The 15,956-nt window shown below is 38.3% G+C and overlaps 1 protein-coding gene across 4 annotated transcripts in view; it reads right to left on the bottom strand.

Annotated features, from left to right (window-relative positions):
• MTMR7 (myotubularin related protein 7) overlaps positions 1-15,956 on the bottom strand; it is a 99,018-nt gene that overhangs the window by 42,854 nt on the left and 40,208 nt on the right. For 3 of the 4 annotated variants that reach the window (XM_036838548.1, XM_036838547.1, XM_036838550.1), the window contains exons 2-4: positions 14,253-14,375; positions 12,873-13,035; positions 4,961-5,118 (exon numbers count right to left, since the gene is read on the bottom strand). In XM_036838548.1, coding sequence (XP_036694443.1) covers positions 4,961-5,118; positions 12,873-13,035; positions 14,253-14,375 — 444 coding nt within the window. Of the gene's footprint in view, positions 1-4,960; positions 5,119-12,872; positions 13,036-14,252; positions 14,376-15,956 lie in introns of those variants that run through there. The other variant, XM_036838549.1, reaches the window with a different exon arrangement.

Genomic DNA, 15,956 nt, shown 5'->3' with positions numbered 1-15,956 from the left:
TGACTAAATGTGAGTCATGTTTGTGGTGTTAAGTCTAGAAGGAAACCTCATAAAAAATAACAAGAACCTGTGTTTTCAAGAAAATATTATTCCACAAGACGTGCCTTAGTGTCATTTTCTTCCTCACCCAAGGGTGTGTCATATTTTTTTTAAATTTTAAAAGGATATCCAATTTTCTTTACTAAACTAGGATTTTCCTGCCTTTCAATTTCAAGGCTAAAAATTCATTGCAAAGGTTGGCTTTAGCATTGGAACAAACTATTACATTAGCCAGATACTTTATAATGATTGAGACAAAAAGGACCCAAATGTCCACTCACAGTGTAAGATTATGATTGTTAGATTTAAAAGTAATTACAAAGAAAATTCAGTATCATGAAAGTGGCCATTCTATCCCAAATAATCTGTACATTCAGTATATCCAGAAGAAGGATGTAGAGGGACCTGACTTGTAGAATATCAAGATTTACTATAAAGCTATAATAATCATAATTAGTGAAAATGTTAACTATGGAAATTATACAGTGTAAATTGGGACAAAGGTTAGCAAACAGGCCAGGGTTTTTTCTTAAACAATATGCTAAAACCATGAAACAAAACAGGAAACATTGACAACTCAAAACTTCTGAGGATTAAAAGATACTCTGGGCACAGTACATAAATATCTCCTAAGAGGAGATATTTGCAACAGCTATAAATGACAACAGGGCAATGTAAAGAAAACCACACTGAGATCTATTTCACACCAATTCAACCGGCATTTTCTCAAATTTAACTTTTTGATTAGTTAATAAATTCACATGGTTATAAAAATAAAACAATACAAAAAGGTGCACATCCTCACCCTTGTGTTCTATTCATCACATTCCCACCTACTTTCTAGGTTATCGCTTTGGGGCAATTACACATCCATATGAACAAGTCTTATTTTTCTCCCTCTTTTTTAAAATAAAAGGTATCACACTATATTCACGATACTGTGCCTTGCTTTTTTGAACCTAGCAATATACTTTAGCGATCCTTCCTTATCAGTACATGGAAATACTCTACATGTTTTTAATGGCTACACACTAATTTAATTATACGAATAGACCCAAAATTATTTAACTGGTCCTCTATTAAAGAAATTTGGGTTTCTTCTAATACATGCTTTGATAAACAATGCTACAATAAATAACTGTGTACGTCACTGTGCGTTTATGCTAACTCTTTAGAAGAAATTCCCAGAAGACTGTTGGGTCAATAAGTAGGGATACCGCCAAACACTGTAAATACCAACTGTTGGTAAGTCTGTGGGGTAATGAGAAATCATATCTTAGATGTGTAAGTCCATGCAAACACTTTGGAAAAGAATCTGGCAATAATGGGACTTCCCTGGCGGTCCCGTGCTTAAGACTCCGCCTTCCAATGTGGGGAGACCAGGTTCAATCCCTGGTCAGGGAGCTAGGATCCCACACGCTTCGCGGCCAAGGACCAAAACATACAACGGAAGCAATATTGTAACATATTCAATAAAGACTTTAAAAATGGTCCACATCAAAAAAAAAAATCTTTAAAAATAAAAAAGAATCTGGCAAGATCTAGTTAGGCTAAAATCCACATACCCTCTAACTCAGAAATTCTACTCCTAGGTAGAAACTCAAAATGTACTATGAGTCATATATAAGCCAGATAACGGCTTTATTTGAGATGGTAAAACAAAAGAGAGAAATAAAAGAAAAAGAATAAATAAAAGTTTAAACTATGGTATATTTGTAAAATGGAGTATAATACAATAGTGAAGAATGAGTAAACAAGAGCTATAGACTTCAGCAGTTACTAACTTCTTTACATCTTGGACAGTTACTTAATCTGTCTCTTCCTGAGTTTCTCCATTTGAAAGCAGGGATAATAACAACACCTACCACACAGGACTGCTGACATTTGTTAAGTTTCTAGAACACAGCCTGGCAGGTGGTAACTATTATACAGGTGTTTGTTAAATGCAATGAATCTCACAAATACAACTTGAGTGAAAAGTCAAGTTTCAGTAAGCAACATTCGGCATGATACCGCATACAGAAAGTGTAAAAAAACGCACGAAAAAATACTACATGCTGCTACTTACAAACGTAGAAACGTTATAAATAGAAAGGCATGACACCACCAAATTGCAGTCAATGACCCTGGAGCAGGAAGTGATTTGGAGGGAATATTAAGGAGGTTTAACAGCATTGGCCATGTTTGTTCTTACATAGTATGCAGGTCCCTGCTGTTCATTTCATTATTTTTCAAAGTTTTGTGTATGTTGGAAGAGTGGCATAATAAATAAACAGCTGTTTTAAAATGAAGAATAATCAATGGAAGAAAGCAGTAAGATGTATATTTCCAAAATTATTACAGGCAAATACAAGAAAAAAACTATCTAGCTGTAGATATGAAAAGGGGAAAAGCATGACTAGTAAAACCACAAAGCATAGTATCTAGAACAATGTCATAGATATCAGTTACTGCAAAATCAAAATCTAACCATACCTAATTTGAGAAAAAACAAAACATTCCACCCTCACAACCCAAAGATAATGACTGTTAGATTATTATTTTTAATAGTTATTATTATTATTATTTTCCTGCGGCATGCGGGATCTTAGTTCCCTGACCAGGGATTGAACCTGGGCCTCAGCAGTTAAAGCGCCAAGTCCTAACCACTGGACCGCCAGGGAATTCCCACTGTTAGATATTTTTTAAAAGGACAAAACATTCATATAGGGTCACTGAAAGTAATGGGATAAGTAGAGCTCTACCAGGCAAATTCTGACAAAAAGAAGAAAACGGTAGAAACATAATAATACAAAATAGAATTCAAAGCATTCACAGGAAAAAAGGATATTTTAAGTTGATAAAAAGCACACCAAGCAGATGTCCTAAACCATTATGTGCTGGACAACATAACTTCAAAAATATATACTGCAAACACTTTAGAAATGTAAGGAGAAAACGTCCAGTCAACAATCATAATGGGAAATTTTTACATACCTCTGTCAGAAATCAAGTGAACAAAGGGACCAAAATAACATAAGAAACTTAATTTAGATGGAGACAGAATTTTATATCCAAATAGCAGAGAATATATTTTTTCCAGACCCAAAACATTGATAAAATCAAATATTGATAATTAATCAAATATTGGGTGTTTTATGAAGACATAAATCTTCAAAAAATCCCCAAGTTCAAATCTTACAGGTCACATATACTGCTTGCTATACAAGGGAACAGAAATTAACAACCAAATACTGATCAAAAGCAAAAACATCAATGGCCTGCCTGCTTGAAATCTAAAAAAAAAAGATTTAAGCCTCTTATGCCTTGTAATTAGTCCTGGGAATTTATCCTTAGAAAATAATTTAAAATATGGGGAAAATCATATGAACAAAGATATTACTCCCAGAACTATTCATATGGCAAAAATTATGAGTAATCTAAATGTCTAATAATAGAGAAATATTTAAGTATATTATGGTACATTCATTTGATGCAATGTTACACAGTCATTTAATTACTGATATGAATACTGTCACAATATAGAAAATCCATATGGTAAGGTGAAGAAAGTAATCAGGATTCAAAATATGCAGCCAGAAATGGTCAATTAAGAGTGGACAAGATATAAATGGTCAGCATGTACGAAACTACAATTCAAGAGATTAAGGCGTGAAGATTAAATTGAGAAATCACTTATCCCACTATCAAGCTGTCAAAAGATTTTTAAGAAATAAACTCTTTAATGGTCAAGGTACAAAGACTCAAGCATTCTCCTACACAACTGTTGAGAATTTATATAAATTGGTACAATCTTTCTGCAGTTCTTTTTGATAATATGTACACAAATTTGAGTAAACCTTTTGACATACAAATTCCACCTTTAGGAATCTGTCTTTAAAAAAAAGACTTTTAACATGGGCAAAGGTACAGTTACCAGAATGTTCTCACTATGTTATTTAAAATAGTGAAAAATAATAATAACCTAAATGTCTAAAAATTAGAGATCAGACAGATAGAATATGATATAGCCATACTATGTCATATTATATAATGTTTTAAAATGATATAAAATACATTTATTGACAGGGTAACACTCACAATATGCTATGTGAAGAAAAGCAAAACACAAGGCATATGTAGTATGATTCCACTTTTGTTGTATATATTTGAATGGCTCCTCTGCCCTGACATTTTCCAATTGTAAACAATGAAATGCATTACTCATGTAAGAAAAAAGTTATTGAACTGTGCAGATGAGAAAAAAATTAAGAAAAAATCTAAAACCTTCTAGAAGAATGTTAGGGCAATGGGATGCCGGCTCTTTTCTCTTTTGTAAATTCTCTGCAATGTTCTTATGTACTTTTACTACTGAAAACACTTTAAAAATTAACAGGGAAGCCAACACTGATTCGTAAGCCCACCCTCAGGGAGAATATGGAATTCGCTCTGCCCCTCCTGCTTCCCTGCATCGCCCATTCCCTTCTGTAAGTGCAGACAGATTTCTCCTCATTTCTCTAGGGAAGGCTCTTGGTGACCTTGTGTACCAATCAAGAGTTCAGTGAGCACAGAAAGGAGCTCATGCCAAGCTGCCAGCAGAGCCTCTGTGACTCCCCAGCCGTCACTCACTGAGCTATAAAAAGACTGGCTGGGAGAAGGGAGGTGCTGGCCCTGAGGCCCACCGCTGGGCCTCTCCGGGTTTCCACTCCCTCATCCGTTACAGGGGATGGTCTCTGAGGTGGCCCTGTTCAAACTTTCTGGTTCTAGGTGCAAGTAGGAAACAGAGCCGGCAATAACCAAGGGAGACTTGGAAATCCACACATCTGTACCCACAAAGAGCTATCAAAATTGAAGGAGATCAAACAGGAGTCATGCTAAACTATGTGAAATCATGGTTTCATCTGGATTAAGTATCTGCATTTCACCAAATGCCTCCACTCACTCTGTAATCTCTATTCACATCGCTGAGCTGCCAATAATTATTAGGGAGGCCCATTCGCTTGTATTCTTCACTGAGATCGATCAGCATCCAGCCTTGTTCCCTTTCTTCTCTATCCAGCTTGGGGTTGAATGAAAAGCAGTATAACTCCTCATATTTCACTGCAAAAAAAGAAGAGGGGAGAATAAAGCCAAATCAAGCCAAGTCAAAGCCAGAATCAAATTTTCCCAAATGCATTCTGTCTGGGCTGGAGAGGCCAGCCTAGCTCCTCACCCCTCAGGGCTCTCCCAGGGGTACCCTGTCTCTGAGGTGGGTTCACCCACCTCTTCCCCACAACGACAAGACCTCAGGACAACCGAACTCAACTTTGCAAGAACTTCTTTTCTTTCAGGAGCATGGCCTTCCCCATCTTGTTTTTTTTTTTTGAGTTGCTTTTGAAAGTGAATATATTTTCAGACCACATAAAATATGGAGATTAAAAAGTAATTAAGAATATATGTGTACTTACAATAGCTAAGACACAGAAGTAACCTAAGTGTCCATCAACAGATGAATGGATAAAGAAGATGTGAGATATATATATGTGTGTGTGTGTGTATATATATATATATAAAATAGAGTATTACTCAGCCATAAGAAAGAATGAAATATTGCCATTTGCAGCAACATGGATGGACCTAGAGATTACCATACTAAGTGAAGTAAGTCAGACAGAGAAAGACAAATATATGATATCACTTTTATGTGAATTCTAAAAAATAATACAAATTAACTTTTATGTGAATTCTAAAAAATAATACAAATTAACTTATTTCTAAACAGAAACAGGCACAGAAAACAAACTTATGGTTACCAAAGGTGAAGGGGGGGTGCAGAAATTAGGAGTATGGGATTAACAGATACACACCACTATATATAAAATAAACAATAAGGATTTCCTGCATAGCACGGGGAACCATACTCAATATCTTGTAATAAGCTATAATGGAAAAGAATCTGAAAAAGAATATATATGCATAACTTTGCTGAACTCCTGAAACTAACACAATATTGTAAATCGACTATAGTTCAATTTTTAAAAAAAAGAACATATATATTCCTTAGAAAACCAGAACTCAAATTTGTTTATGTATGTCGAGCTCAAATTTGGGATGGCCTCTCAGAGATACACAGAGGTCACGCCACTGCCACGTTCTGATGCTTAAACAGTGTTAAATGACAAAACAGTTGAAAAAACTGTGGAATACATTTAAATGTTTGCACTTGAAACACCTGAACTTTTAACAACTACATAAATGTCATAATTGTACTATTCATACAGTATTTACAGGATTCATTAAAAAATATCCATTCATAGTACATGGCACCCTGTTCGTGAGGCGCAAGTTGAAGGATGTGTGAGGACAGACTTCTTTCAGTTGTGCCAGGGTATCTCTGACTTCACGCATCACCTTTTATGCTTGTGAGGCCAGGCCCGACAGCTATCCCCAGCAAGATCAAGGATTTGGTTTTCTTGCTCTGGCCTTGCCACATTGAGGGAAGCAACTAGGCCAGCGCTGTCCAACAGAAATACAGTGTAAGCCACGTATGTCATGTAAAATGTCCTTGTGGCCACATTAAAATCATAAAAAGAAAGTGAAATCAATTTTCACAAAATATTTTTTTATTTAGCCCAGGATACCCAAAATATCGTTCAACATATACGGAATACAAAACTTATTAATATTTTATACATTTTGCTTTGTACTGTCTTTGAAATTCCATGTGTATTTCTCACCAAACAGCACATCCTGGTTCAGACCAGCCACATTTTAAGCCCTCGATAGCCCCGTGTGGATAGGAGCTACCTAGTGGACAGTGCAAATCAAAGCATTTCTGGTGAGAATAAATCGTGGTTGATACTCTGTGAACCCTTGTTTCATTCCAGATTCTGTTCTGATTAAATGTACTGACCCATCTAGTAAGCATGATGACAGGTCTCCTTGCACAGATGAGAAATCCGAGGCAAAGGGATGTTTTGCAGCGTCCCCAGGGTCACACAGCTAGGAGGTAGGGAGTCACCACCAGGCACTCTGCCCACCCCCCACAAGGCAGACCCTTCTCTCTTCTCCCCAGATGGGCCGCTTTTGTATATTTTCTTTCCAACCATCCCCCTAATCTTTTTTTTTTTTTCAACAGAATTCTTTCTCCTTACAGTTTTCTTAGATCATCCCATTTGTTCCTTCATCTGTCAATGGCGTTCAGCGTGGACACTTTAATGCTCCTAAATGTGTGTCTGGAGGCCCAACAAAGCATCTCACCGCCAGCAAAAGGCCGCAAAAATACACAGGCAGCCTAAGGTCAAAACTCAAGTTTCCAGCTTCTTTTGATTACTACTGAAATGACTCATCTACAAGGATGATAAGATAAGGGTCATATTTTAAGTACCAGACTTTTGAATTAGACATGCACTCTTTCTTGTAAAAAAGAAGCAAGAAGACTGGGGTTTATCAGTGAGATAAGCTATGTCTATTTCAGTCTCTCTCGATGTTATATTTCTAAATTTGAAAATTGAGCATACTGAGATTTCAACGAAGAAAATGCACACATACAGGTACATGCACACACACACACACACACACACAGCACAGACACTTCCAGTAAAAACGGTTTCTTGTCATCTTAGCCAATTGAGCAGACAGCATATAAAATTGACATCCTGTTCTGGGAACGGTCGGCTCGACACTGACATATGTTTTCCATCTCTAAGTACCATTTTCATGACTCAGGCTTCTGATATCATAATGTTAACCACAAATGCAATTTATTTAAGATGCCAAAAGAATCTCTTGAGAAAGCCTCAGTTCCTTCAGTGAAAGAAGATCTAAGGAAGATGGGGTAATAATGGAAGTTAAATTCCATTTGCTAAATGCCTACAAATAGGTTTAAAGGTAGAAGAAGAAAACCATTCTATGACTACTGATAGTTTTCTAGGTATGGGCTCATTCTTGCTGTCATTGGGAGGAGGTGAGGAAACTGCACATAAATTAATGCAAGAATAACTTGTCACCGACATTAAGAAGATCACTCTTGAATTAGGAGACATCAGAATGGATTGCCACTGAAATAATGAAATTTTCTCTTTCAGTTATTTTAAAGGAAAAGGGTGATCAACCATACCTTTGGCCCAATTTACCTAAAATTCTACATGCGGGCAGAGAAACACATTTTTGTCAGTCAAAGCTCAGTCTTGTTAATGTGGGCAAGTTTCTTACCCAGAAGCCAGCCCAGGAGAAGCCCTCAGCTAAGAACTGCCTACTCTGAGAAATTAAAAAATACCATTAACAAAGATGTAAATTTTACTGAATATTTCCCATTCATAATGTTTTGTTCCCTCATCTCCATCTCTTGCAAAATACATAGCAGAATGTTTAGTAATCAACATTATTAAGATAAGTAAGGTAGGTAAATTAAAACCAACAACAACCAAAGTAGGGCTTTGAGAAATCTCCGGTCTTTACAGAATCTGAACTGAGAGAAAATACTTATGTGCTTTGGGAAGGCCAAATCCCTGATTTTCCACCCACTCTTAAAACAAACACGTTAAATACTCCACTGGCTTTTCACATCGCAAAGTCTAGGCCATCCCATCCAACATAAAATGCCTTTTGCTGCTCGTGGCCTGGCACCTTCAACAGGGGATGCATTGAAGGCTTCGCCCCTTGGGGCCTCAGGACTAGGAGGGCACAAGAGCTCCTCCAACAAGAAGCAAACCCTCAGCATGCCTTTGGACGGGGGCAGTAAACTGAATGTGCACCTCTAATTAAAAAAATTTTCAGAAAAGCTTATGTGGAAATCATTTTAGCACTTACTTTATTTACCTACCTAAATCATATAATTGCTAAACAAGGGCAGACTTCTATTTAGAAAGAAAAATGGCAATTTCTCAAATACTACATTAAACTAAGAATGAGTAGCATTTTGTCTATGGTTCTAAGAACGCCAAGTCAGTGTTTCAGGACTAAGAAGACGGCATGAGCTCCACCCAAGCACAGAGACACACCGATGGGACTGACTTTATCTTATTTTAGCATCATTGCTCAGCGCACGCCTTAACACAGGGAAGCATGTGTGGCTGCAATCGATTGGATACCTACTGCTCTCATCAACTCCTTCCCGCTCAGATAATCCCACTTTCTACTCCTGGAGAAGATACGGGCCATCAAGTGGGAACTCTTTCAACCTGGAAGCACCAAGCCTACAAATGGCCTTGTCTCGGCATCTAACCTCTGCCCCTTCCTCCCATAAGAAAGGAAAGGGTGTTCATTCCACCAAATAAGAGAGCCTTCGGGCAGAACAAAGCAGTTAGGAAAACAGAAAAAAAAAAAACATGGGGGCATTCTCTCTTATTATTGACTAACTGGGAAAAACCGAAGGTAATTTATACTAAAATCAAAAGTACTTTAAAAATTGAAAGGAAACTTGTAACAACCAATGTAAAACCTGAATAATACAATTACATTATTGTTATGCAAATTTTTAAAAATCGAAAGGAAACACACACGTGAATTAGCATCAGCACAATGTGAAGGATGAGGTAGGAAAGGGAAAAGTCACCAGCAGTCACTGGAAGGACACAGAGGTTTTAGAACCCAAAGTAAGGAAAGTTAAATTGCTCTACATGCCCTATTGAATTCAGACAACTGAAAATAAACGTAGTTGAAAAACCATTTAAAGAGGGGTGAGAAGATAACACAGCTATTAATTGGATTTTGCATATTAAAAAAAAAATGAGAACTTTCTTGTCTATTTTGAACAAACAAGTGCTCGAATTAAACATCAGGATTGTGGAAGTTAACACTTAAGAAAAAAGGGCTCCTGGACCCAGAGATTAGTATCATCAATAAAAAGAAAACTGTTACTGTAAAAATTGCTTGAGTGGCACTGACTTAGATAGGAACAGTAAAAAGTTAAATTAAGCAAATTAGACCATATCAATCCTGAGATTTTTTTTTAATAAATTTATTTATTTATTTATTTATTTTTGGCTGTGTTGGGTCTTCGTTTCTGTGCGAGGGCTTTCTCTAGTTGCGGCGAGCGGGGGCCACTCTTCATCGCGGTGCGCGGGCCTCTCACTATCGCGGCCTCTCTTGTTGCGGAGCACAGGCTCCAGACGCGCAGGCTCAGTAGTTGTGGCTCACGGGCTTAGTTGCTCCGCGGCATGTGGGATCTTCCCAGACCAGGGCTCGAACCCGTGTCCCCTGCATTGGCAGGCAGATTCTTAACCACTGCGCCACCAGGGAAGCCCAATCCTGAGATTTTTAAAAATCACAGTAAACATGCTGAAGAATTAGGGACTAAGATGGGCTGAAAAAATACTGCAATTTAATAAAAAATGGGAAAATAAACAAAAGAGATGGCTTAAATATTAAAGGGCCCAAGAACATTACAGAGGGAAAGATAATTGAAAACAAAAAAATAAACAGCAGGAGGCTAATTAGAGGGAGGAGAAAAGAAAGAACATGGGAAAAATGGAAGCCCTCTGAGAAATAGGGGTCTTCAAATCAGAAAAATGTATAACCTTATTAGTACATCAGACCTACAGCATTAATTTATTTTCTCATTTGGGCCACAGCCCTATTTTAACTTATTTCTTTACGAAGAATTAAAGAGCTTACTGGATTTGGCTACGTTATTTTTTTGCTGGGATCTTTTAGAGTCCATGACCAAATCCTGACCAATTTGAATTCATATGAAAGACAAACCAATAAAATCTAGACAAATTTTTTAGTCATCTGATTTACCCTTATCCCAGAAATTGTAATTCAGTGAAGACAGACTCTCAATAGCTTTGAAGCTATCTCCTTCATAGGCCTTGACTGAAATGGACTCCCAAACATTTCTTCTTTTGTTAAAAAAAAAAAAGTGTCCTCTATAGGACCTTAGCTGTGCCCATAAGGGGAGGTGAAAACACATGATTTGTGTTGGTGACCAACCACAATAACCCCAGAGATGGATATTGTGTTGCTGGAATTCAAAGTCATTTCCCCACCAAACACACACACAAACACACACACACACACACACACACCCCTCTTCTGAAATACCTTGAGAAGTGCAAAGGTGTAATTTGTAAAAGGTCCTGGGATGGTCTGAGAAGCCACCCCACCCCTGGTGGAAACTCCCTCCACCTTGCCTCACCTCCACCCAGATTCAACACCCTGCTTCCAAGGTGACAGGCTGTAATATGCCCTAATTTTAGCACTGCCTTTAGCATTAAACTGTGAAGCTGCTTGGATTCTATTTCCTCTTCCCATACTCATTAAAGTACTATGTTTTACATAAACCGGCATTTCTAATTCCAATGTTTCACGATGCTGGTGGCTTTTTAAAAAATCTTCTACGGTAATGGCTTTAATTCAATTAATGACTATAATTTCTTTCTTTGGTCTCTGGCTACAGCGAATACTGAACTCCCAAAACTTCATCTTTAAGAAAAAGTGTATATTTTTAAAAGCAGGGGAACACAGTGATGTTCCTCCCTGGGGACCCTCGCAATGTGAATCTGGGCACTCACTGTCATCTGGGGCCAGAGCCCTCACCGCCACTGTGATCTGCTCTTCCAGTGCCTCAGCCCTTTCCCAGTTCTCTGGGCTATTCCTAATTCCCATTAATCCGGTCAGAGCACATTTATCATCCGGTGCATCCATTAATCAGTGACACAGAAACTGCTGGCGCGCAATTCCCCTCGCATTCTCTGCTGCATGCAACCTCACGTACATCTTCCCAGAACTTCTGTTCCAATTATAGTGCGCCCTCCAAAAAGTTCAACTGCTTTTCTGGCTAACTCGGCAGTTCTTTTCAACACACTGAGATGAAAAAGCCTCAACGGGCTGACGTGAAAGGGGAGCAAACTCAAGACAAAATGATCAGATTCTGACGTTCTCATCACGTAACTTCAGCTCTTAGCTCTCAACAGACAATACAGTCGTATCATAATAATCTGAGGACCCAACCAAATGCTTTGAAGAATTTACAATCAAACTTCTTGTCCTGAATCAAAAAGCATTTAGTAAAGTAACTATAAGCGCATGTCCTATCTCCCTTATTAATGACTTCTGGGTAAACACTACCATGGATGTTACTGTTATACAAATGACCTCCTTTCACTGTATACTTCCAAGACACTGAACAAAGGAACCCCACAGTTCACACAAGCCACATATACAAGAAACACCTGTGTAGATTTTCATACATTTATAGCATAGTAAGCTATAAATTTCTTAGACTTAAAGCATAATAAGCTGTAATTCTAAAGACCCTAAGATGAGGGATACATAACCAGAGAGTAACTGATAGCATATATTTTTCAAATCAGCCATTCTTCCCACAACACTTAAGGAGGTTTTGTTTAGGAGAATCAACATATACATACCCAGAACATTCACTGATGCTAACAAAGGTCTAGTTATGCCAACCTTGGGAAATACATATTACTGTCAAAAAGCAACAGAAACCAAACCTTAAAAGTCCCCAAATAGGGAAAACTGCACTAGACCTGTTTGATATCAATGTTTTCCACACAAAACAATTTGTGGGTTTTGTCTTAGGGCTCAGTCAAGGTGGCTTGACTACCACAGTATCAGAAGGGCATACTTTGGGATGATTTCACCCCGAAAGTGAAGCACAACTATAACCCCCTCCAAGATAAAAACTACGAATAATGAAAGAAGCTCATAGAGTAAGTAACTCAGACAGAGGCCCCCCCCCTCAAAAGACAAGGAACTCTATCAGTCAGATTTCTTGGCCTCATCTGAAGGCTGGGATAATTCCTAAAGTACTATAATTATGAAGTATTCTCCATATTTCTTCAACACAATCTGTGAATGTCTTAAAGAGTGGGTCCCACGCTGAATGCCGAGCCGCTCTGCCCTACCTGGCCTTGCAAGGCGGAGGAGAGAGATGTAAACGTCATGGCAGTCCCTTTCCTGAGGGATGACGAGCTGTAAGAGCTGAAAGTTCTTGCAGCGAACGAGCAGAGGACACCCAGTAGCCGTTGTCGCCTGTTTCTCGATGGTGGAAATCTGACTGTGAAGAATCTACCACCAAAAGTTAATGTGGGTAAACTAAGCACAAATAACAGATACACAGGACAAAAAGTAACACAGATCTCTGAGCCACACACATAGACAAGAAACACTCCCTGACCTTCAGCTGGCTTGCACTCAGATGACAAGAACCTACATGTTTGGGGTAAGAGCCAACTGTCTGAATTTATCATTTTATTTTTCAACGTCAAGCTTTCTGATATCCAAGCTAATTATATGAAGCAAACTATTCGGCATACAATTCTGCACAGGTCCAGGTAAGGGAACATTTGGGCCGTCAAATGTTGAAATGCACTGAGTAGCTAAAATTAAATAAGGTCATGAGAAGTTAGTAAAATAAGCCTTGCAATCAACAAAAGTTAGAGACAGCTCCGCTGGGAGGTGCCACCATGCTCCTTAATTCCACATGGAATGCTCTCAAGTTCAACAGCAACGTGAGATTGTTGTTCTCGAAGCTCTTGGTGGTCAGGCAGGCTGCAGAAGAGATTTATTTGTAAGGAAATCATGCTGAAGTGCTCTGGCGTTTCAGGAGGGTCTCTCTCTGCTCAGCCCTCAGTGGCAACACTTCATTCTTTAAATTCCTCTCCACTAAGTAGTGCCTGTCACCTTCTGCTGAAAAGATAAAGTCTACAGACTACAGAAAAGGCAAAATCTACAACTCAGGAACTCTGGTTCTGGTCATAATGTCATGGTTGGGTGGCTATACAAAATAAGAACTATCTAATGGTCTCATTATTATGTAGCAGAAATACCTGATGATGGGACTGTTCCCTAGATTTTTTTTTTTCTTTTTTAAATTATGAGAAAACTGCAGACAACATAATAAAATGACTAAATGGCCTGCATTACAGGAGGCTACAAATAAAGTGGATTGCAAGTAAAGCACTGTGTAGATGCTGTATCTGGTACACTAACATTACTGAATGTCTACTTGACAGCTGTGACACGCAGCACTTATAGCTCTGGCTATTTCTATGTCTATCTTTGATGATGTTCAAATAATTAGTGCTTAAAATGAGTAAATAGATCAAGTGGATGTGACCCTTTACAGAAAAAAGGAAAAACCCACGTTCCAAAAAGAGTCCTCTGAACACCCAAACGCCAAATCCCACCCTCCTCACCCTGAGGACAAACAAAAAAATAGAGGGTCAAAACTTGTTACTTAAAACAATGGAAAACACATAAAGCCAACAATAAGGAATGCATACCCATGTTTCTTTCCTTGTGTCAGGTGCATTTTCCACAAATATGACATGAGTAGCCGTCAAATACAAAGTACCAAGGGCTGCCTTTTTAGAAGATATTCCATCTACCAAGCGGACATTTTCAACCTAGAGAAATCAATGTGACAGGGTTATAGTAGAGCAAAAAAGCTATTCACAAAAAACAATCAGTAAGTAATCTCGAGCTTAATCCAAATATGATTTTGAAAATTCTCCCAATAATAAAAACCAAAACTTGCCCTCTTAATTAGATCTCACAATGATTCTGTATATCAAAAGATAAAAATTCACCAATTCCTTAAATATAACCTTAAATGTACCACAAAAGAGTTATAGACCCTATTTTTTTTTTAAGATCTTTATTGGAGTATAATTGCTTTACAATGTTGTGTTAGTTTGTGTTGTTTAACAAAGTGAATCAGCTATATATATACATATATCCCCATATCCCCTCCCTCTTGCATCTCTCACCCCCCCTCCCTATCCCACCCCTCTAGGTGGTCACAAAGCACCGAGCTGATCTCCCTGTGCTATGCGGCTGCTTCCCACTAGCTATCTATTCTACATTTGGTAGTGTATATATGTTCATGCCACTCTCTCACTTCGTCCCAGCTTACCCTTCCCCCTCCCCATGTATAGATCCTATTCTTTAAGAATACCCTTTCTGTGTTTTAAATAGGTCAATATTTTTACTTCACTGTAATTATGTTAATTTTAAGGCAGGAAGCATATGCATGAAAGTTGAGTTTACACATTAACTATATATGAATCACATTCTATTAAAAAAATAATGTATTTTCCTATGTGTTTCTCAGTTGTAGAAATGGCCCCAAGGTTATCTGCTTCCATATAAACTAGTAGGAGCAAAAAGTATCAGAAGATGTTCTGCATGCTTACCAAGAAAATCTACCAAATTAAGATGTTAATATTTATAATAAAATCTTTCTAATAAACAGAATTCTCACCCCTGAGCTAAAATTCAAACTGCTACAGGAGACTTCTGGAAACAACTTTTATCAAGCATACATCTCTGAAATGTAGAGTAATTTCAAGAATATGTGCATCGGGATCATTTCAATATGAAATGTAAAGGAAATGACAAGACAGTTTCTACCAGGCAAACGAAAAAAGCAGCAACGACGACTCCAATAAGGCAGAGCCACCCCAAACACTCGATGAACATTCTAGTAAGGATGGCAGTGCTTAGCAATGCTACTTACTACTGCCAAGGATCAACCGTCTACAAAAAGACACTGGCTCAACCCTCATCCCTCAAATCAGGATGGTGACTTGCTTCCATGAGGCAGCTGAGAGACGAGTGAATCATTCTTTAGCCTAACATAGAAGCTGTTGTGCTGATGCAGTTGGAGAGCCCAAGGCTTCTCAACCGCTCCAGGAAGCCCTGCGGGGACAGCTGACTGAATGGACACCCCTCAGGATCGTCAGGGCAACTCCAAGGGCAAACATCACTCCACACATTCCACTGCCTCAGTTTCCTCTGAGCCCTTAGAACCAAACCAGCCTTCTGGGAATAGTACTTGAGGGTCTTGTCCCACTTCTTCCCAATTTCCAGGGATCTAACGAGGCAAATAAAGAATTAGGTATTTACTATATTTGGGGGGCATGCAATTTATGCGGGGGGTGGCTGCAGCATTCCTGAGGCCTTGTGAATGTCTACGTGCATCAAGA

Source organism: Balaenoptera musculus, chromosome 21, assembly GCF_009873245.2.
Source record: "Balaenoptera musculus isolate JJ_BM4_2016_0621 chromosome 21, mBalMus1.pri.v3, whole genome shotgun sequence".
Taxonomy (NCBI): domain Eukaryota; kingdom Metazoa; phylum Chordata; class Mammalia; order Artiodactyla; family Balaenopteridae; genus Balaenoptera; species Balaenoptera musculus.
The sequence above is the reverse complement of the archived record's forward strand: the minus strand, read 5'-3'. Positions and strand labels throughout refer to the sequence as shown.